The sequence below is a fragment of the Canis aureus genome, chromosome 35 (genome assembly GCF_053574225.1).
Source record: "Canis aureus isolate CA01 chromosome 35, VMU_Caureus_v.1.0, whole genome shotgun sequence".
NCBI classification, from domain to species: Eukaryota; Metazoa; Chordata; class Mammalia; order Carnivora; family Canidae; genus Canis; species Canis aureus.
Window position 1 is genome coordinate 24422403 of NC_135645.1, and position 24314 is coordinate 24446716.

The following is a 24314-nucleotide window of genomic DNA, read 5'->3' on the forward strand; positions in this document are numbered from 1 at the left end:
AATCAAAATGAATGAAAAAGAAGTAACAGTCAACACCACAATACAAAAGGATTACAATGCTACAAAATATTATATACCAGCAAATTGGACAACCTAGAAAAAAATGGATAAACTCCTAGAAACATATATTCTTCAAAAACTGAATCAGAAAGAAACAAAATCTGAACAGACCAATTACTAGTAACAAAACTGGATTGGTAAACTCCTAAAAAAGTCAAGGAGCAGATGGATTCATAGGTAAGTTCTACCACACATTTAAAGGAGAGGTAATACCTATTCTCTCAAACTATTCCAAAAAACGAGGAAGGAGAGCTTTCAAACATTCTACAAGGCCAGCACTGCCTTGGTAACAAAACTAGACAAAGACACTACTAAGAAACAAAACTACAGGCCCGTAGCTCTGATGAACACAAATGCAAAAATTCTCAACAAAATATTAGCAAACTGCATTCAACAATACATTAAAAGGATCATTCACTGCAATCAAGTGGGATTTATTCCAGGGATGCAAGGATGATTCCCTATTTGAAAAAAATCAACATGATACACCACATGAACAAATAGGATAAAAATCATATGATCATCTCAGATGCAGAAAAAGCATTTGATAAAATTAAACACCATTCATGATACAAACTCTCAGCAAAGTGGGTTTTCAAGGAACATATATCAACATAATAAAGGCCATATGTGATGATGGTTGCGGGAGGGGGAGAGACTTATAGCTGACATCTTATTCAATGGTGAAAAACTGGGAGCTTTTCCTCTAAGATCAGGAACAAGATAAAGATACCCAATAGTCTTGCTGCTTTTATTCAGCATAGTATTGGAAGTCCCAACCACAGCAATCAGACAAGAAAAAGGAATAAAAGACATCCAAATTGATAAGGAAGAAGTTAAAATGTTTGCAGATAACATACTATGCACTGGAGACTCTAAAGACTCCACACACACACACACACAAAAAACTATTAGAAATAACGAATACAAAATTAACACATAAATCACTTTCACTTCTATACACTAATAATCAAATAGCAGAAAGAGAAATTATGAAAACAATACCATTTACAATTGCATCAAAAAGAATACCCAGGAATAAATTTAACCAAGGAGGTGAAGGAGTATGTACTCTGAAAACTATAAAAAAATAAAAAAAATTGGTGAAAGAAACTGAAAATGACACAAATGCAAAGACATTCCATGCTCATGACTGGAAGAACCAGGGCAATCCACAGATTCAGTGAAATCTATTAAAATACCAACAGCATTTTTCACAGAACTAGAATAATATAAAATTTGTATGGAACCACAGAAGACCTTGAATAGCCAAAGCAACTTTGAAAAAGAACAAAGCTGGAGATAATCACAATCCCAGATCTCAAGATACATTACAAAGCTGGTCAATTAATATGGTCAGTTAATCTATGACAAAGGAAACAAGAACATTCAATAGGGAAAAAACAGTCTCTTGAATAAATAAATGGTGCTGGGAAAACTGGACCACTTTATTACACCATACACAAAAATAAAACTCAAAATGGATTAAAGACCTAGATGTCCTAGAAGAAAACATCATGAGTAATTTCTCTGACAGCAGCCATAGCAACATTTTTCTAGATCTCTCTCTTCAGTCAAGGGAAACAAAAGCAAAATTAAACTACTAGAACTACATCAAAATAAAAAGCTTTTACGGGCAGCCCTGTTGGCTTAGCGGTTTAGCCCTGCCTTCGGCCCAGGGTGTGATCCTGGAGACCCGGGATTGAGTCCCACATCGGGCTCCCTGCATGGAGCCTGCTTCTCCCTCTGCCTGTGTCTGTGCCCCACCCCCCCAATAACTGAATTTTTAAAAATCTTAAAAAAAAAAAAAAAAGCTTTTGCATAGTGAAGGATACTAATAAGACAAAAAGGCAACTGAATGGGAGAAGATATTCACAAATGATATATCTGATAATGAGTTAATATCCAAAACTTATAAAGAGTTTATATAACTCAGCCACATAAAAATAACCCAATTTAAAAATGGGTAAAGGGCCTGAAGAGGCCCTTTTCCAAAGACAAACAGATGTCCAATAGACACGTGAACATGCTCAACATCACTAATCATTAGGATTAATGCAAGCCCAAACCGAAAATGAGATATTTTATACCTGTCAGATTTGTAGAATCAAAAAGAAATAACAAGTGTTGGTGAGGACGTGGAGAAAAAGAGGCCCTTGTGTGCTGATGGGAATGCAAATTAGTGTAGCCACTGAAAAATGGTATGGCGTTTCCTCAAAAAAATTAAAAATAGAAAGCCCTCATAATCCAGTAATTCCACTATTGGGTATTTACCCCTCCCCCCACCAAAACAAAACATGAAAACACTAATTCTAAGTTATATGCTCTATTTTTTTTTAAGATTTTATTTATTTATTCATGAGAGACACAGAGATGGAGATAGAGAGAGAGGCAGAGACACAGGCAGAGGGAGAAGCAGGGTCCTGGCGAGGAGCCGGATGAGGGACCCGATCCCGGCACCCCCAGATGACGACCTGAGCCAAAGGCAGATGCTCAACCACGGAGCCACGCAGGTGCCCAGTACCTCTATGTTTACTGCAGCATTTACAATAAACAAAATAAAGGAAGCAATTCAAGTGTCCGTCCACAGAGGAATGCATAAAGATGTGATCTATGTATACAACGGTATCAGCCATAAAACATGAAAGCTTGCCCACTGGGACAACATGGATGGACCCAGAGGGTATCATGCTAAATAAGAGAAAGGAGAAGACCATATGATTTTACTTGTATGTTGAACCCAAAAAGCAAAACAATGAATAAACAAAAAGAGACCCACAGAACAAACTGATGGTTGTGGCAGTGCAGGGGAGCAAAATGGGCGCAAGAGGAGACAGAGACTTCCACTTATGGGATGAGTAAGTCAGGAGGATGAAAGTAGAGTGTGGGGAGTCCAGTCCTTGTTATTACATCAGCATTGTATGGTGGCAGATGGCAGTACACGCGTGGTGAGACAGCAGGATGTATGCTGTACACCTGAACTGATGTAATATTGTGATGGACTAATAAAAAGCAAGGTAGTGAAAAAATAGTAGTTTTTTTACAGGATGGTATGGTTTCAAGGGAGAAACTCTGAGAATGAATCTACAGACACAAGAGTAATAACACTTGAGCACCAAGGAACACATTTGTAGGGTTTCAAATATTTCAGGAAGAGCTAGGAATCACATTTAGAATATTACAGCTTGCCCACCATGCTCTGTTCTTCCAGATTCTTGTTCACTTGGTGAATTATGAACCAGCTATGAAGTAATTACTGAATAAGAAGTAATGTCCTTGCATGTTTGAGTTTTGGTTATTTGATGGTAGATCTGGAGTTTAAATTGGGTTTTTTGGGATCCCTGGGTGGCGCAGTGGTTTAGCGCCTGCCTTTGGCCCAGGGCGCGATCCTGGAGACCCGGGATCGAATCCCATATCGGGCTCCTGGTGCATGGAGCCTGCGTCTCCCTCTGCCTATGTCTCTGCGCCTCTCTCTTTCTCTCTCTCTCTCTCTCTGTGTGACTATCATAAATAAATAAAAAAATTAAAAAAAAATAAATTGGGTTTTTTTCCTTGTTGTTGTTAAATAATCTCTAACCCCAAGGTGGGGCTTGAACTCCCAATTCTAAGATCAAGAGTCACACATTTCACGGACTGAGCCAGCCAGGGACCCCTGGACCTTAACTTTTTAATTTTTGATTTTTGTTCAAGACCACTTTATCCTGAAGTGCATTCTCTCTTCCAATAACTAGCTTTTACTTTTTCTTTAATCTTTGCTCAAGAATAGAACTGAATGAAGATAATAATTTAACAAGAAAGATGTGACTGCAACACAAAGGTGGCTGTAAGGCATAAAGGAGAAAAGCCCGTATGAAAGCTGCTGCACTGGCAAGGTGTGGCCACTACAGACACACAGAACACACAGCTTTTCCCTTGCCATCCGTCCCCTGGCTTCATCAGACCCACTCACCACCAAAACACACCCCACAGTCTTAGGAGGGAGCATAAAAGACTTAAAACTACTACAAGTGGAGCAGAACATTGATCTTGAAAACTAAACTCTTTTGTCTAAACCCTTTTTTACTTGGTAGACTTTGCACAGACCTAACTTGGTGGCAGCAAGAAGCCCTTCCCTAAACATCCACTTGAAGTCACAATCCAATAGTCCGTTTAAACCCTGTAATGAAAAAAAAAAGAAAAAAATAAAAATAAAAATAAACCCTGTAATGTCAGTAATTTACTCATTTGCAACCAATGCAAAACCCATTATCTGTTAGCTCTCAACCTTACAGGCGAGGCCAATATTGAGTGGCACTTTCGTAACTACTTGCATATCCTGACTTATTTCAACAAAAGACATCGGGACTCCAAGGGAGTCACGCCAATTAGTTAAATGTGCTGCCTTAGTTGAGCTGCAGGAGAAGGATTGCAACATGTATTATGCAAAAAAGTATCTTTGCTCAACAGAAAGTGAGGGATTACAGGGGAATGACCTTTGACCAAAACATTTTCATGGCCTTGAACAGCAGTGTTCTGTTGCAAGCGGACCAAATCCAAGGTTCGCTGTGATCGGTATCACTTTCTTACCAGCGGGCATGTTACCACACATTGTAGAATGAAATGTTACCTGCTAATGGAGAAGCCTCCTTCATTCATTCGTTTCCGCGTTCTAATGTACCAGAAGGCAGGATCGCCCAAATACGACACCGAAAGGACAAGATGACACGCATTTAATGAAATACCAAACAAGTTCTAGAGTCCATGTGCTTTATCTGTTATAGGAATGCTACATAAAGGTAAAGTGCTTTTCCTTCCATAGCGTCATCGAGATAGCGAGGATGGCTTGTCCACTAGTTTTCAGACTATTCTGAGCTCTTCTCTGAAGGAAATACCACAAGGTGTTCTCTGGGGACGAAGAAGGAATCCAAGGCAGAGGGCTCCTAGGCTCGCCACACCCACATCAGGCAGATCATTCTCACAGATACTGGGTTTACTGCAAGATTCTCTAACCAAAAACAGTTTCATGCTAAAATTATGAAGTTTTAAATAGTTGTCTGTGGGCCTATTAGGATACAGAGCAATCCTCAAAATGCAGTCCATGGTTACCTGAAAGTTCTGACATCCTTTAAAAGATCTGTGAGTTTTAAAGTATTTTTATAACCCTAAGAAGTTATTTGGGAACTTCTAGTTGTAGCCAAGATGGAGTTATAGGGTTCAGACTTACCCTCCCATCTGAAATAACTTAAAGGACCACATATGAGACAGTATTTTTCAGACATCAGGCCTCAGGATAGTGATCCAAGAGAAGGTAAAGGAAAGAGGTGAACCGTCTAATTGCTCGAACTTGAATTTCCAGTTTGCAGCACAGGGAATGGGACCACAGCTGGAGGTTAAGCCTCCCTGAGGAAGGAGGTGAAGCTGGAAGCTGCGAGAAGCCAAGACAGTAAGACTTCACGGGGCAGAGGGATCAGAGGAGAGAGTAGCACAGAGAGGAAGGAAGCTCAAGAGATCTGCAGAGCACATCTTTAGCCGAGTACTGATCACGCAGATATGAGGAAACTGCCTGGGCGCAGGCACTTGACAGTGACAAAGCAAAGAGAGCCACTGATATAATAAAAAATACACCAAAAACAGAAAATAGCCAAAAGGAAATACACAGGGGAAAAAAAAAAATACCAGGGTGGGGGGAGGAGGGGCGAAGACAATAGTATCATTGCTGGGACAATTTCAAGCAGCCTGATGTGTATGATTAGGGAAAGGTTCATAACACTAAGAAATCATAGCTGGTGATGTTCTAAATTTGATAAAAATTATAAAACCAAGGATGCACAAATCACAAAACTCCTAAGCACAAGAAACATGAAAAAAAAAACTGCACGAAAGCTTAATATCATAATCAAATTCTATAAATCTAATCAAGAGAAAAATCTTAAAGGCACATAAAGGTAAAAAAAGACATTATAGAGGACAAAGGATAATAATAATGTACTTTGCCTCTAGAATGCAAGCCGGAAGACAGTACAGCAGCATACTTAAAAACATTCAAAGGAAAGAAACAAGGTGAATTATATAATCAGTAAGAATATATTTTTAAAAATGAAAGCAAAATACTTTTCAGACATACAAAAGCTGAGAAAATACATCACCAGAGACCTACACTACCTAAACGTTAAAGGAAGTGCTTCAAGTAGAAAAACAAAGATCTACTCTAATGAAGAGTATCAGAAATGGTAAATATGTTGGCAAACAAAAGAGGTTTACTTGCATTTTTTTACTTGCTTTTTAAGTATCTTTAAGAGATTATTGGGGGGACGCCTGGGTGGCTCAGCGGTTGAGCGACTGCCTTTGGCTCAGGGCATAATGGGGCTCCTTGTGAGAAGTCTGCTTCTCCTTCTGCCACTGTGTCTCTGCCTCTCTCTGTGTGTCTTTCATGAATAAATAGAATCTTAAAAAAAAAAAAAGATTATTGAGTGTTTAAAACAAAAATAGCAATATATTGTGGGGTTCACACATATGCTGAAGTGCAATGTATGACAACACAAACGAAAGGGTAAAATCAAGTATACTACTTAAAATTCTTACATGTCAAGTGGCACAATACTTGCAGGTTGACTGTGATGTTAAAAATATATACTAAAATCCATAAAAGGGGCGCCTGGGTGGCCCAGCAGGTGAGTGTCTGCCTTCAGCTCAGGGCATGATCCTGGGGTCCTGGAATCAAGTCCCGCATCGGGCTACCCGCAGGGAGCCTGCTTCTCCCTCTGCCTTCGTCTCGGTCTTTGTCTCTCGTCTCTCATGAATAAAATCTTTAAAAAATATATATATACACAGCAGATTCATTTTTCATAAAGATATCAAGGCAATTCAATGGGAATAAGGTAATCTTTTCAACAAATGGTGCTCGAACAACTAGATAACCATAGGCAAAAGGGGAAAAAAAAATGGAAAGAAAGAAAAAGAGAATCTTGACTTTTTTTTTTTTTTTTTTTAAGATTTGAGAGAGAGAGACAGCACCGGCAGGAGGGGCAGAGGGAGAGAGAGAATCTCAAGCTGAATCCATTCTAAGTGCAGAGCCTGACATGGGGCTCGATCCCAAGAACCTGAGATCATGACCTGAGCTGAACCCAAGGCTTGGACACTCAACCAACTGCACCACTGAGGCACCCCGAAAAGCATCCTCTTACCTCACACCATATATAAAAAATTGACCACGTAAGAGCGCAAACTATAAAACTTCCAAAAGAAAACAGGATAAAGTTAGCGACATTGGGTTTGGCAATTTCTTCAATACAACATAAAAAAGGGCAAACTTTAAAAAAAGAAAGGATTTTTATCTAGAATATAAAAAAAAACTCTTACTAATCAATACGAGGATAAATAATCCAATAAAAATATGGGAAAAACATATGAATAGACACTTAGTCAAAAAGGATGCACAGACAGCAAAGCACATGAAAAGATGCTCAGCGTTATTAGTCATTAGGGAAATACAAAATTAAAAAAAAAAAAGGAAAGCCACAATGAAATAACACTATACACACAACAAAATGGGCCAATTTAAAGGGTCATCAAACCAAGTGAGTATTGGTGAGGATGTGGAGCAACTGGGGCACCGGCGGACTGACGGTAAGGAAGTAAAACGGCAGTCACTCTGGAAACCAGTTTGGTAGTGATGTACACAGAGGACCCCGCCGTTTCACTCCCAGATTTTTACTCAAGAAAAATGAACAACTTGCACAAAATGTTTTTAACAGCTTTATTTCTAATAGCCAAAAACTGAAATCTCAAATGTTTATTTAAATTATGGTATATCCGCTTAGTGGGCTACCATTTAGCAATTAACAAAGAAATCAGTGATACACGCAGGGATGAGTCTCCAAATAATTACGATGAGTGAAAGAAGACAAAAAAGTATTCACGTGGTAGGATTCCACTTTTAGGTAATTACAGAAAATTCAAACTAACCTACAGTGACAAAGCTGATCAGTGACGGCCTGGGGCTGAGAAGAGTACGGAGGGATTCTAGAGAGCACCGGAAGGCTGGGGGCGGGCCGAGAGGAGGGCTGCTCGCCATCCTGATTAGAGCGCTTCAGGGCTGTACACATCGGTCAGATTTCACCAAACTGGACACTTAATTTTCAAATGTCGTTCACCTTTTCACTCTTGTACTCCTCCAAGTGTACGATGCTGATTCCCAGAGGTTAAATGACACGCGATGGTGTCCCGGCTCGTACAGCTAATAGAGTGTGTGCTCACGCATTCTTCTAAGATTTTATCTTCCCAGTCGGGTGACTACGATGTAAACAGCGGGGCGCCAGAGCAGGACCGCACCAGCTCACAAGTGCCAACGGTGCTTTTATTCCCAACTCTGGTTAGACGTGTTCTACTGAGAGTTTGCACCTCGGCCACGGTGAAAGTATTTACGCCACGGAAACTGGCAAATGCTACCCAAATCAGGGCTTTCTTTGGGACGGCTGGCGGGTAAACGTTTACCAGCCCAACGTACATAAAAACAAGGTTCACTGGAATTCTTGATTTTTAATTCTGCAAAAGGATTCTGAAAACAATTAGCCTAAAAACTTGCCTTTACCAAGCTACAAAGTCTTGCCAGGGAGAAAAGCAAAAAGAAAAAGATTTTCAGACACTCATCCCATCAAGAAAACCTTTTGCAGAGACCCATCTTTAGTTGCCTTGACCAAATGACACCGGACAGTCCCCCACGGGACTCACTGTTGACACAGCCTCTCCCCTACGACCTGGAGGGTCTGGGCGTGATTCATCAGCTCCTTCCTGCATCCAAGGAGCCCCCGGCTGCCAGGAGGACTCGGGCTGCCATCTCCTCTAGCAAACACCAAGGGTCCCTCGCCTTGCTTCCCATATCTGCTCACAGACCAAAAATGTAATCCTGCTCAAAAAAGAGGAGCACCAGACCAAGTTTTCTACATGATGGACTCCAACTGCAGCCAAGAGAGAAGAGGTGTGTGACGCAAGCTGTATTTGTACCAGGCGAATCACCTGGACATCAAGGCCTGATACTTCTACCAACTACTGGGAGGCAACTTAGCATGGGAGGTAGCCCCTCTTCCTTCAGCTCTCAATGCCAGCCTGAGTCCTTTTTAACTGTGTAATATGGTGTGAAAAATACACGTGCTGATGCTCCATCATCTCATTAGAGAATTCTCAGGGAAAAATGCTGAAATTTAAATTAAAAAAAAAAAGATCTCTTTAATTAATTCAGCAGGGAGATGATCACATTGCAGAAACAAATCATCCTATTTCATGACATGTTAGGAAAATAAACTTCAGGGCTTTTTCGCCTCCACTGCATAGAGGTCTGATCGCTTCTGGCTAAAAATGGGGATTTGCTGGCGTATTTCAGCCAACTTCTTCAGGTCTGCGAAAACAGGAAAGTGTACCATTAATAAGATGTAACTCCTCCCTAACCAATGAGAATTTCCTCCCCAAATAGCATAAAAACCACCAGAATCTCAGCAAGTAATAGTAACCTCAGGCTTGTCCAGGGGCACAGGTGGCCTGGCACCGCCCCAGGAGTCATTCAAACCAAACCCAGAAAACCCACGCTGAGTGCCAGCCCCCGGGGTTTGGCCAGAGACCCAAAGATAAATGAGAAGGCGGCACAAGGGCGCCCCTCCAGGTGACAGCAGCTTCACAGCTACTCAATCGCCTCAGACTGGCGGGGACACCGGGGACCTGAGCTGTGCCACAGCGAATCTTACCTATGTCTGAATACACGACTGTCTCCTCGGCGCCAGCTTTGGCAACAACCTCCCCCCTGCAAGAGATTCGGGAGGGCGTGACATGAGTGGGCTGCCAGCCTCCGGGGTGTCAAGATCCCTGGTCTCTCCCACCTCGCAGGCCACAGGGGAAGGATCGGGAGCTGAAGACAAGAAGGGGGGCGCACAGGTTCCTGCTCTACCGTTTAGGGAGCTGCGTGGCCGTGTGGCAAGTCAGCTGCCACCTCCATTCCCCAACCTACGAGGTAGAAATGAGAGCTGTGAGACTCAGAGGATTGCGGAGTAGGCTTTGTAAACTGCCAACGGCTGGGAGACGGCAGTTATTCCGCGATTACAAGCCTCCAGGAACAGAGCTGCCGAGCCGCCTAGAACCAAGGGGAGCTCCGTCCCGTCCCTTCGTGAGCGCGTCAGGAGGGCCGATTCGGGAGGGTCCGGGCCTCCAGGCCTCCCGAGGCCAGCGCTGCCGGGACCGCCTGCCTCGGCCTGCGCTGCCTGGGGATCTAGGCTATTGGCTTTCTGTTTTTGCAGGAAAGTGGTGGAAACCACACCCCAACGGAGAGGAACCCCACGCGTAGCAATAGCAACATTCCCTCCCGAGTCTGCAGAAAGGCTGACCTGGAAACCTTCCGGTTCCGAGTCTCTTGGCCCGAAGCAGAACTCCCAAGACAGCCTAGCAAAAGGAAATTCCTCCAAAGCACAAAATAAATAAACTGATCTAACAAACAGTCTGACGTAGTAACTGGTTCTGCCTCCCGGGCGACCACAGACAAGCACAAATGACCTTGCCAAATGACCTCTGGCACAAATGACCTACAGACATGATCATTAACACCATTTAACCGAGTTCTTTTTTATTCTTTTCTATTTCTTCCCCATTTTCCCTGAAAAGAAAGCTCTCTGGGTTAACCCCAGGACCCATCCTAATGTCGATATAAGGCAGAGGCCCCCAAATCCCAAAGACAGAATACTGAAAAGGAAGAAATAAAGATAGATCTCGAACTACCACCTCGTGTCGGAAGCAGCCGGCCTGAGGAGTAACAAGCTGCCAGTGCCTCCCAAACCCTAATGTGCAGGAGGCTCCCTGGCCATCCCTTCTCAGGCCGTCCCCTATCACACACGTTAATCTTTGGGTCCTATAAAATCACATGAGAGAACTTCAGGGACCCCACAGTGAAACATGACCCTTCTCAGCTTCATTACTGGCATATTTACCTTCAAACTACAGCAATACACACCAGTGTGCTGGTGAGTGTATAATCACACAAACGCGTGAGAAGCAGTATGGAATAAATCCAAGTCCTGAAGTCAAAAGTCCAGAATCTAAACACCAGTCCTAGCTGCTTTGTCCCATGAACTTCAATGCTACCATCTAGAAACTGAGCTTAATACAGGAAAAGTCTCTAGGAGGTCACCCGGAGAGCATGGGTGTGAAAGTGCCATGAAAACTGTACAAATACAGACCATGAGCTACCACAGTAACAAGTGACTGGCCGTGTGGCTGGGCACACACTTTTTTTTTTTTTGAGTAATGTAGTGTGTTTTATTTTACAATGAAGATTTCAGAAAACAAACCACCAGAAGCAAAGTTACAAAAGAAACTGGGGAAAATATTTACATTTCATATTATGAACAAAGGAATTGTCCCCAAACATAAAGATTACCTCCTACAAACTGCTAAAAATACCAACAACCCAGTAAGAAAATGAAGACACAGTTCCCATCACAGGAAATACATCTAGGCCTTCAAAACCCAAAAGCAGTTTGGTCTTGCTCCTACAAAGATAAAGGAAGAGTACTTAGCGTCCCTTGGCTTCACTAGCACAACGCTCTTTCCTCTCGCAGAGGACAAGGCCATTTCCCTTAAATGAACTCACCCTCCTCCACCCTCTATTCAGTATCAGGGAGCAAAATCCTCACCCGGTAACTAATTCCTGCTCTAGGGCCAGCCACAGAGCCTCAGTTTTAACTAAAAGCCAAGGGTCTGGGAGCCCTTTGGACTGAAATCGCCCAACCATCCCTGCTGCCTGGTCTCCCCCACGTGACCCAAGTCCAACGGACCACAGAAGGTGCTCAGAAACTTGGAGGGCTGGGGCCAAAGACTCAATCGGCACAGCAGGACCACTTCTTTCTCACATGGCTTTCAAGCGGAAGCATCTCTTGCTGACGAGGTAGAGACGTGGCAGGCACGGGGCGGGGGGGGGGGGGGCGGCGGGGGGGGGGAATTTGGGGAGGGGGCAGGGCTGGGCGAGAATCAGAAAACCCACCCTCCCAAGTGCAATCTCTCTCAAGCTCCCGCGCAGCCTGTCCCCGCGTGGCCAACTCACCAAGGACTCACAACAGTGCTGTGTCCCCAGGCAACATAGGAGGCCTGCTCATCCCGGGCAGGAGACGCTGTGGCCACATACAGCTGGTTATCAACAGCCCTGTTGCCAACGACAAAAGAGAGGCCGTTCATACATTATAGACTGGCGGCATTTTTCTATCCCAAATGTACAGATTCTTCTTTTAAAAACTGGGACGGGACAGGCCAGCTGAGATGTGGAAGAAAACAGCAAAGCCATGAAACCTTCTCTTCAAAAAGTATCTTCTCAAATGGAGGTGATTTTGCCCCCTGGGGACATCTGCCAATGTCTGAAGACATGGACTTTGACTCTGCCACTCGTGATAGGGGGCTGCTATTAGCACCTAGCAGGTGGAGGCCAAGGATGCTGCGAAACATCCTACAATGTACAGGACAGTCCCCACAATAAAGAATGATCTAGTCCAAAGTGTCAATACCACCACAGTTGAGACCCTGGCCTGAGCAAACCTGTCAACCTAAAAAAGAGCAAGTCAAGGTGGCCAGAGAGAACAGACCAGCCTTGCTGGGGCCATAAGCCTGGCAGGGCTACCTGGCACTTCCCCACAGGGGCCCAAGTCCCATTATCCCAAATGAGGTAAGAATTCAGGTGGCAGCCTGGGTACAGCAACTACCTCACCTGGGAGCTCTCCAGGCTCGCTCCAAGCCGCCCAAGCTTCCCTTGCTTTCTACAAGACTGCGTTAATGAACATGCATGGTACCGGATGCCCATCCCCATCCTCCACCCAGCACCAGCCAAACACCTCTGCTTCCTCCCCCAGTAAGAATCACCATCATTTTCAGAGGTGAGAAAACTGGCTACATCGGGGTAGGGAAGGAGAGGGTTGATGGAAGGAGCAAAAGGGAGAATTCTAGAGATCTGGACGTGTTCCATGTTGACCTGGGTCACAGGTGAACACACATGTAAAACTTCACTGACCTACAGACAAAGTTGGTGTACTTTTAAGTGATTATACCTCAATTAACAGAATTGTAAGGAAGGAAGCTAACATTTCTGACCAATATTCCATGGTTTTCAGCATACTTTACACAGACACACACAGTCACACTCCTTCTCCCTTCAGGTTACACCCCCCTCTGGTTTCTGCCCTTCAGCACTCACCCTCCACCTTAGGGGAGGCAGGAAACAGCTACTCGGACACGCCAGACACTGTGCAACGCCTCAGATTTACAGATTAGAAAAACAAGAGCCTTTAACAAGTGTCTTGTTAGAGCATTCCAGGGCTTGCAGAATGGGGTAAAGGATGGGGTGCGATAAGCGCCCCCATCTGAACGGCACAGTCAAGGTGGTGATTCATCTTTTCCAATTGCATCTGGATGTCAAGACATGCTGAGTCAGGGGCAGCATTCTGCGTCAAGACAGTTGGGAATTCCACCAGACTGGAAATCTTTGTCCAGAACAACACAGAGACACTGGCAGGTATGCCCAAGATGCTTTCTTACCGGCCTCGTTGAAGCAGCTCCCAGTGGGCGGGTCCGGTGGTCATGTTAAAAGCTGCAGGATACACCAAAAGCTGGCAGCCTTGGGAGAGAAAGGCCGGAGAGTGGGTGCAGGTTAACAACCCACACCACGCTAGCTCCCCATCTTGATCCTCACCCTGTGGGGACCAAACTCAAACCTTCCCAAGCATAAAGAGGGCAGCCAAGCCGGACACTGTCAGGAGTATTCCGTCACGGCTCTGAACTCCTTTAGAGACACACACGCTATACACAGACACACAAAAATAGTGGTAACGATGATCAAAACCACAGTATGTGACTTCACTTAAAAAAAATAAACATTCAAATTTCTCTCAGCACCACATTTTGTAATGCTTTTCAAATGAACTGAGGTTCAGAGTAGGTGCCCTAAAGCTTACTGGGAGAACTTGACAGATCTGCCAACCCGGAGCCACGTACACCTTTCCTGCTGAGCAGGCAGTCACAATCTTTGCACCCACCCCCTTTGCCAAGTGAAAGTCAGGGCCGGGTCAGAGCAGCCTGGACAGGCTGGCAGGGATGCTCACATTTGTGGGGCACCATACGAGGAACTACGTTCTCCTGCCCTAATTTCCACAACAGGCCTATGAGAAAACGGAGATCCACACTGCTGCAAAGATTAAATAATTCAAAGTATCACGTCTATTAACGGGGAGAGTTGAAACCAGAACTCAGATCTTACGACGTGGCTCAGTGTTCTTGCAGGACAACAGGACACTCCTCTGGGCCAAAATGTCACAGACTGCCGTTGTACTGTAGCCAACATCTAGGACTACTGGGTGTACCTCCATGACAGACACGGCAGACCACATCCTTACTTCCAGGGGGCTCCATGTGACTCTTTCCAAACATAGCACAAGAGGAGCTCAAAGAGTGGAGCAGATTTCGGAACGTGACTCCTGCCTTAGCTGCATGGTGTGTTGAACCACAACCTCCGAAAAACCATATTGTCCATGTGCAGCCAGAGTCTGAGCAACCAGATGGGAATGGAGAGATGAAGACCTCCTCTCCAAGGGTATTATGCTGAGTGAAATAAGTCAATCGGAGAAGGACAAACATTATATGGTCTCATTTTGGGGGGGAATATAAATAATAGTGAATGGGAATAAAGGGAAAAGGAGGAAAAATAAGTGGAAAATATCAGAATGGGAGACAGAACATGGAAGACTCCTAACTCTGGGAAACGAACTAGGGGTGGTGGAAGGGGAGGAGGGCGGGGGGTGGGGGTGACTGGGTGGCGGGCACTTGACGAGATGAGCACTGGGTGTTATTCTGTTTGTTGGCAAATTGAACACCAATAAAAATAAATTTATTATTTAAAAAAAAAAAAAGAAGACCTCCTCTCCAGTTTTTCTAAGGGCTCCGTTTACCCACAAAGACCAAGCCAGAACCAAATCTCGAAGCACCCACACCCCACATCACACAGCTGCGGTGCTGGCCTCACCTCTCTGCGCGTAGATTTGCGCGAGCTCTGCAAAGCGCATGTCGTAGCAGATGCCGAGGCCCACTCTGCAGTAAGCTATTTTTCAAACAGAAAAATGCAAATGAAATGTTAACCTCTTGCAACATGGTGTGGCAGTAAAGCCTCCACCTAAGATCACAAAACTGATGGCAAGACATTCACGCAAGGCCATGGATGGAGGAAAGGTATACGTTTATTCCTATTGGACTCTAGCTCATAAAGACACCATTTATCTCAGATTGGAAATGAGAAATTCATTCTACTTGAATGCGTCTCTATGTGGGAGGTGTTCAATCACTGCCGAAGAGGTAAACTCTGGAAGCGACCGTGCTACTAGCAGGCGGTGACCAAACAGTAGAGCAAAATCATGTCAGACCCTCAGCATTTCATTCATCCAGCCCTTTCTAGACCTCTGACCATTCTCTGCCCTTCCTACTTGCGGCCTTGCAGTCAGGGTACGTAAGGAAGCTGGAGAAGGGACATAAGAGGGAAAAAAAAAAGAGGGAATACCTGATCCTCTTCTACTGATACTACTAAAATGTGGACGTGTCTGGTACTTACGAGTATCAAAGGTGGAGAAACTATCACCAGGAGTCAGTGTTTTAGATTCATGAAATGTAATTTTCCCAGGAATGTCAATGTCAAACAGATGGAGCTGCAGCACAAGTAATGAATTTGGTTACTTCCACTCTAGCAGGGCTCATGGCAATAGTAACACACCTCTCTCCGTGGGCAGCAACAGGGACGCTCTGCGATCAACTATGCAGACAGCAACCCCACCTGTCCACAGCCCACCCCACAAGCTGACATCCCATCAAAATGAGTTCTATTATACAAAATGGGAAAATGGTGCTGTAGGGCTTATGACACTTCTTTCCTAGGTGGGGTGTAACTGATGTCTAGGTTTCTTTTGGGAAGCAATTAACATGTTATTCTTTTACTCATTATAAATGCTAAATATTCCTCAGCCATCAGAAAGGACAAACACCCACCATTTGCTTCGACGTGGATGGAACTGGAGGGTATGATGCTGAGTGAAGTAAGTCAATCGGAGAAGGACAATCATTATACAGTTTCATTCACATGGGGAATATAAGAAATACTGAAAGGGATCATAGGAGAAAGGAGGGAAAATGAGTAGGAAAAATTAGAAAGGGTGACAGACCATGAGAGAATCCGACTGTGGGAAACACACAAGGGGTAGTGGAAGGGGAGGTGGGCGGGGGGATGGGGTGACTGGGTGATGGGCACTGAGGGGGGCACCTGACAGGATGAGCACTGGGTGTTATGCTATATGTTGGCAAATTGAACTTCAATAAAAAAATATACATATTAAAAAATAATAAAGGCATTAGAACATAAAAAAATGCTAAATGAAGTCTTCACAGAATCATAAACTGACACATCGGCAGGAGATACAGAAAGTGGGTAAGCAATTAAAAATAGGTAAAATTTTCCAAACTAAATGCAGCAATATATAAAACAGTAACATCACTTCAAAATTGGATTTATTCAAGGAAAGCCAATGTTTAACATTAGGAAACCAACCAATGTAATTTACTGCATTCACAAAATAAAGGAGAAAAGTCATATAATCAACCTAAGAGGTGAATACGCATTTGGTAAATCTCTACATCCATTCTTTTTTTTTATTATTTTTTTACTTATTCATAGAGACAGAGAGAGAGGCAGAGGGAGAAGCAGGCTCCATGCAGGGAGCCCGATGTGGGACTGAATCCCGGGTCCCCAGGCTCATGCCCTGGACCGAAGGCGGCGCTAAACCGTTGAGCCACCCGGGCTGCCCTCTACATCCATTCTTAATTTAAAAACAAAAGAAAAAACCTCTCCTGGTAAGGGAACTCCCCTAATCTGATAGAGTATGTGGGGGTGCGAGGGAGGAAGGAACATCATATTTGGTGGTGAAATATTAAACCTTTTCATTCTGAGGTCAAGAACAAACAAGGACACCGGATACACCTTTGAGTTGGAAGCAAGGTCCCAGTTGTTGCTAGGAGTGATGGTGAAAATACCTATTATCATGTTGGCCCAAAGAACCAGAGGACAGAGTTTCACAGCAGCTGGAAATTGAAAGAGAAATCCTGAAAAGAAGGAGTCCAATGAGAAAAGCCCTAAATTCTGCATATAAAAATCTATCCAAATCTCTGGCTAAGTAGTGAATTAAAGATGATAGGCCTGACTCCAAGCAGCCCAGCTAAAGCCAAACTACTTTAGATAGAACAGAGCAGCTGAAGCTACTGCCCACCTCACAAAGGAAAAAGAGTATGGTGTTTGAGTACAACCAAGCGACTACTCACTAAAACAAAAAAATACAAAATTTTTCAGAGTAATAGAAGCTAGAATCTCAACATATAATCCAATATGCAATCCAAAATTACTACACAAAGAAACAAGAAAATGTTACCCAACTTTAAACAAAAGACAATCAAGGAAGCAGGACTCAGATATGATCATTACAAAAAAGTAGCTATTGAAACTAAGCTCAAAGGTATAAAGAAAAAATATGCTTTTAATGATGGGCATATAGGAAATGCCAGTAGAAAAATAAAAGTTTATCTGAAATTTTAAAAGATTTCACTGGATTGGCATACAGAAGACTGGGGCTTACAGGAAAACGATTCTGTGAATTTGAAAATGGATCAATGGAAAGTGTCCACACTGAACAAGAGAAAGAAAAAAGGGAAAAACAAACTTGAGTCTTGGGGACCTGGACTGGTGGAACGGTATCAAAATTGAAGTCCAATAAGACAATGGAACAGAAAAATATTTATCAAGATAATGCCCCCAATATAATGAAAGAGTTAAATTTACAGATTAAAAAAGCACAAAGCAGGACAAATATAAAGAAAATCGTATCTAGACAGGTGCATCAGAGTCAAAACAGTGAGAACTATAAAGATTATGAAAAATAATTGTAGAAAAAAAACATGAATTACATACAGGATTTCAATACAAATCACTTACCAGAGAAATTTTTTTTAAAAGGCTAGAAAGTAACTGAAAAACATGGCTCAAATTGCTAGGAAACAAAAGAAAACTATCAACCCAGAATTCTATTCCACCAAAATTATCTTTCAAGAATGAAGACAAAATAAAGATATATTCATAAACGAAAACTAAGAGAATTCCTATCTAGCACATAGTCACTACAGAAATTCTAAAGAAGATCTTTCTGTCTGAAGGCAAATATACCAGGTAGAACTATGCTCCTTAGAAAGAAAAATACCAAAAAGGTAAACACTGATAAACAAAATATTTTTATCTTAATTTCTTTAAAATACATAGGATCACTCAAAAATTTAGTGTTTTGTGGGGGATTAATAATATATTAGATGCAACATGTAAGGCAACAATAACAGAGAAAATAAGGTGGGGAAGGAAAGGGTCCTATTCAACTGTGAAGTTCTTAAATTTCATATGAAGTGGTACAACATTAATTCTAAGCAGACTGTGAAAACATAGGGTGCATGTTGTAATCCCTGGGCAACAACTTAAAAAAAGGCAAAGAGGTATAACTAAAAGCCAACATAAGTTAAAATGAATTCTAAAAAATACATTTAATACTAAGCCAAGAGAATGCAGGAAAGCGGAACAAAGGAAAAAAAACCAGTAAAATGTCTAAGGCCTAAATCTAACCATATCAATAATTACGTTAAATATAAGTGGAGTGCACACTCCAGCTAGAAGGCCGAGATTATCAGAATGAAGACAATTGTAAGAGCCAACTGCAGGCTACCTACAGGAGAATCATTTTTTAAAGATGTATGTATGTATGTATTTATGATAGACAGAGAGAGAGAGGCAGACACATAGGCAGAGGGAGAAGCAGGCTCCGTGCACCAGGAGCCTGACGTGGGATTTGATCCCGGGTCTCCAAGATCGCGCCCTGGGCCAAAGGCAGGCGCTAAACTGCTGAGCCACCCAGGGATCTCCCAGGAGAATCATTTTAAATACAAAGGCACATGTTGAAAATAAGGAATTAGAAGATGATGTATTTTACAACACTATGTATAAGAAGCCTGGAGTGACCATAGCAGAGATAAAATAAACTTTAAGACAAAGAATATTATGAGAAAAAAAAATGGATTTCATAATGCTACAAGGATCAATTTACCAGAAATATTTAACAATCCTCAATGTGTCTGCATTTACTACACCTAGATTTCCACTCTCTTCAATGTGATCTCTATATTCAATGCAATTCTAACCAAAATTTTTATAGATTTTCCCTTTGCTGAAACTGATAGGCGAAGTTAAAAAAATTTTTTTAAAGATTTTTTTATTTATTTATTCATGAGAGAGAGAGAGAGAGGCAGAGACACAGGCAGAGGGAGAAGCAGGCTCCATGCAGGGAGCCCGACGTGGGACTCCTTCCCGGACCCCAGGATCACGCCCTGAGCCGAAGGCAGACGCTCAACCGCTGAGTCACCCAGGTGTCCCTAAGTCTAAAATTTATATCAAAATGCCAACATCCAAGACTGGACAAGTTGACGATAGCAATTAGTCTAATGCCCCATGTGTGTACAATATTATGAGAAGAACTAGGGAACTTTACGGCAAATTCTCAAGAAGTAATGAGATTTGCCACATTCCCTGCTTACCTTTCTGTACTTTACCAGTAAAGTTCCATCAGGCCCAAACACGGCACAAGTGTTATATAATTTCCCAGCATCCTCTTCAGGAATGGAACCTTTCATTGAGAGAACCACACAGGGAAAGAAAATATTCTGAATTTGTATATCACTGGACAAACACTTGATAAAGGGTCACTTGGGTCCAACAAGAAAGTGTACTATCTTCGAAGGGTTAATTACGGATTGTTGGTTTTTTTTGTCTTGAGTAAGATCTTTCAGAGATAAACTCCAGAGTACAGATAAAACGTAAGTCAGATACCAAAGAGAGGTTTCAAAAATAACCAAACTGTTTCTGGATTCGACTTTGATCTTGGGCTACGCTTAATCTTTAACACCAACAGGGAGGATTCACTGTGGCTCAGCTTAAATTCACCAGGTCCTGCGACAGAACTTTATCCAAAAAGGCCTCAAGGTGGAAATGTAAGCCGGTCCTGCCATCACTGAATGTAGTTCCTGCATTTCTCTTTTTCTGCTTTGTCTTTTCTTCACCTCGTTCATTTCTAATTCTTAATATAACAGAATAGTCTTGCTATATTTATTAAAGTTTTACTGTACTTTTGATTTAAGCAAAGAGAACATTTTAAAATGTATTTCAAAACATTTATAGAGCTACTTGATGTATGTAACCTCTTTGTGGAAAAAAAAAATTCTTAACGTTGTATTAGTATAATGAAGACACTCCAATACGGTTTTTCTTTCCACATTTCCACCTGCCCGTGTATTCCCATTGCTTCTCCTGGGAAAATCGTTATCAGTTTGGTGTGTCCTTATACGATATTTACTATGTGCTACATTACAAATACCCGCAAAAAAAAAAAACCCACAAAAATACATAACCTTCATTTGTGTGAGGGACTTATCTGTATGGGAGTACTTGTTCATGTCATATTGAACTCGCTTCTTCCATGTAACAGTGTGTCATAAACATTTTTCCACGTTACATAAAACCCATCTTTTTTTTTAAGAGTTTTTATTTATTTGAGAGCGCACTGAGGGAGAGGGAGAAGCAACACCCCGCTGAGCAGAGGGCCCAATGTGGGTTTGATCCCAGGACCCCGAGTTCATAACCTCAGCCAAAGGAGCCCTGAGGCACCCCCACCTCATTCTTTTCAATGCCTAATTTACAGGGTTTGCATTCCGTGGTTTAAACGTAACGCCAGAAGTTATTCAGATGTTTTTCACGTTTAGGCCATTGTACCTTGAGGGTAGGAAGTTACCTCCAATGAGATACACGCTGCATTCCTTGGCTACCTCAGAAAGCTTCTGTGTGGATTCACCAGGAATTTTCTCAGCATATTCAGGAAAATATTTCGTGCCGTATGGAGAGTTAAAGCATTCCTAGGATAATGTTGGCAGAGGAAAAGGGGAAAAAAGAAACATGAAAATATCCAACCCGTTTTAAAGTTCTGCTTTAAGGAGGCACAGCGGCCTTCCCGAGCTCCGCTCCCCAAGGGGTTAACCGGGCCTGAAGCCCAGCACCCCGGCGGCGCGGGTCACGGGTGCTCGGGGGCCTAGGAGAACCTCGGTTCCCCACCTCGATCGCAGGCTCCCCCAAAACTCGGCTTGATCACAGGCCTTTGGGTGTGAGAATGAAGCCACAGCGCAAAACTGTGTTAGCAACTGTGGAAGCAACAAGGCCTGTGTGTGGAAAAACACAGAAGCTTCGAAAGCCAGAGGCTTCCTCGTGTGTAAGTTCGCTCTTTCTGGGCTCCCTCCCAGCTCCATCGCTCTGATCCTGCGAATCCCCGCTTCCCCCAGAATCTCCCAGCAGCCTCGGACTCTCCTTCCTTCACTCGCGGCCCGAGAGCGTGGAGCAGCAGCCGGCCCCAGGCAGGAGACAGGGCACCCGCAGGCTCAGGGCTCTCACTCCGGCCCAGCAGGCGGAATCCAGGGGAGACCCGGCTGCAGGTGCAGGTGAGCCCACACCCGTGGCCGGAAGCCAGGCCGGCTTCCCGGGAAGACCCTGCGCTCGCCCAGGTGCCTCCTGCTGGCCGCGCAGGTGACCCCGACCGCCTGGGGCCTAAAACGCAAGGTGGCTCTGAAAATGCTCGTCCACCTCAGCAGGGCTGCGGAGGGCGACCCGGCCCGCCGGGGAGAGGCGGCGCAGGAGGGGCGGCCGGACGGCGTCTGCAGGTGCGCTCCCTGGGACCCTGCACCTGCTGACGCCGAGGCGGCGGCCTCTGCGGGCGCCCCTCTGAAGCCACGGCCTGGGAGCCGCGCAGCGCCCAGCGGCTCAGGACGCGGGTCACGCAGGCTTCCTGCCGATGTTGGAGGCCTAGAGCCAGTCACGGCTCGCGGGCCTGCACGGACTTGGTGACGCCGGGCGAGGAGGGGAGTGTCCAAGGCACGGGCTCCCTTCCTCGGAGGAGTGTCCCCCACAGCACCCTGAGCAGCCGATGACCTCAGGGCGTCCCATCACCAAGACCACCTTCCAGAAGGGATGACCCGGGCCGCCCGCCGCCGCCTCCACACTCACCGGCAGGGAAACTACTTTGGCTCCTTGTCTCGCCGCCTCCCGGACGAGGCCACAGGCGCGAGCGAGGTTTTCCGATTTGATGGAAGAAACCTGGAGCTGGATGAGGGCCAGGCGGAAAGCTGCGGCGAACAGAGACCCGGGGTTACCGGCGCCCGGCCGCCGAGTCCGGGGGCTCCTCGCCCGGGGGGAGGTCCGGGCCCCGACGGCGGCGGTGGGGTCCGCGCGGGCGTTGGGATCCGCGGGGGCGGGGGCGCTAACCAGCCGCAGCCCACGGCGCAGCCCTTCACCGCAAACAATTATCCCGCACCAGGTGTGAGTGCTGCGGAGGCCGGGACACCCCCCCCCCGCCCCGCCTCCGCGGAGGGCGCAGGGCCCGCCTCTCCCGCAGCTCGAAGGACAAGCCGGAGTTTGAACATGACGTTAGCACTTACTGTTTGCTCCTGGGCTCAAGCTCCGATTCTGAATGGGACTCGGTGTGCTGCCCGGTTGCTGGGGTCCCGGGGGGCGGGTGGGGGGCAGCCACGGCCTGCACCTGTGCGGGGTCACGGGCAGGGCCCCTGGGGGGGGCAGCCACGAGCTGCACCTGTGCGGGGTCACGGGCGGGGCCCCTGGGGGGGGCAGCCACGAGCTGCACCTGTGCGGGGTCACGGGCAGGGCCCCTGGGGGGGCAGCCACGAGCTGCACCTGTGCGGGGTCACCGGCAGGGCCCCTAGGCCCCCGGGAGGTTTTGCTCTCACCCCACGAATACTCCTGCGCCCCAAAGAGCACGACAGTAAGTAGCAAAAAGAAAACAAAACAAACCACCCGCGAGGCTGACGGGCTGGGGAAGGAAGGGCGCGCAGCGACTCTCCCGCGGCCTGGCCTGTGCGAGGGCTTCGCCAGCCCGCGCCCCGCCCGTCGGCAGCCAGGGCCGTCAGGGGCTGTTCCGGGCCCACCGCCTCTAGGCCCATTTTACAGGCCGGGAAACTGAGGTTCCGAGGGAGTCAATGACCTGCTGACATGCGCTGGGCAAGCCCCCGATGCCCCAGGTCTCCAGACTAGGCGTCCGGGGCCTCCCGTGGAAGAATCTGGCAAAGGCCTGCGGACGAGCGGAGCTCGCACGTGCCCCGGGGCCGGTCCAGGAGCGGGACGGGGAGCGGCGCGAAACCTAACCTCAGAGCTCAACGCCAGAGGCAGGCGGTCTGTCCCGGTTTTTCGCTCGGAAGAGCGGGCTCTCCCCTGGGCGTGAGGGGTGCGACCCGCACCCAAACCCGGGAACACAAACGCTCCACTCGCCGAGACGGGGTTCAAGCCGCAAATACCTGCGGCCGATGCCTTTGCAAAACCCACGCTCAAAAATCAACCTGAGGTGAAGCGAGCGACGGCGACCGCCCCGCCCCGCACGGGCGCGCTTTCTAACGCGGAGCCCGGGGCCTCCGGGACGCTCGGGCCGCCCCCCGGCGAGGAGCTTCCCCACGGACTGGCGGCGTCGCGCCCCTGCAGCCCGGCGCCCGAGAGGCCGCAGCGGACGGCCCGCCCGGGGCCCGGAACCTCCGGGGGGCCCGGGAAGGCCCGCGGCACGGCGGGGACACGCGGCGGAGGCGACGGCTGGGCCGGGGCCGCGCTACTCACTGGCCATCGCTCTCCCGCGGGGCAGCATGTGCGGCGCGGCGCGGCCCGGCCCGGCGCAGACCCACCGACCGATGCGGCGCACGGCGCGGGGCGGGGCCGCGCACGGGGGGCGGGGCCGCGCGCAGGAGGGGGCGGGGCCGCGCGCAGGAGGGGGCGGGGCCGCGCACGCCGCGCCCCGGCCGCTGGCCCCGACCCATTGATCCCGCCCCGCCCCGCTGGCCCCGCCCCGCTGGCCCCGCCCCCGCCTGGCCCCGCCCCGTCGGCCCCGCCCCCTCTGCCCCTGGCCCCGCCCACCCCACTGTCCCTGGCCCCGCCCGCCCGTGGAGCGCGGCCTGCGCGGGGACCGGCTGCGGGCGGGGGCTCGGGCTCCGTGCGCCCAGGGCTGCGCGGCGGCCCCGCTCCCGAGGGTGAGGGTTAGGGGCTCCGGCCGCGGCGTCACGCGGAGGGGAAGGCGGGCACTTCATGCTCTTGTGCTCTTAAC

At 46.5% G+C, this 24314-nt stretch overlaps 1 protein-coding gene across 1 annotated transcript; it reads right to left on the bottom strand.

The window, feature by feature from the left end:
* Positions 1-7781: 7781 nt before the first annotated feature.
* Positions 7782-23940, bottom strand: NIT2 (nitrilase family member 2). The gene is made up of 10 exons (XM_077884308.1): positions 23834-23940; positions 22223-22341; positions 20964-21084; positions 19714-19802; positions 15656-15749; positions 15077-15151; positions 13597-13675; positions 12119-12217; positions 9777-9832; positions 7782-9433 (listed from the first exon to the last, which is right to left on the bottom strand). Exons 1-10 carry the CDS (start codon positions 23859-23861, stop codon positions 9342-9344), a joined length of 852 nt encoding a protein of 283 aa, XP_077740434.1. The 5' UTR covers positions 23862-23940; the 3' UTR covers positions 7782-9341.
* Between the last annotated feature and the right edge of the window lie 374 nt (positions 23941-24314).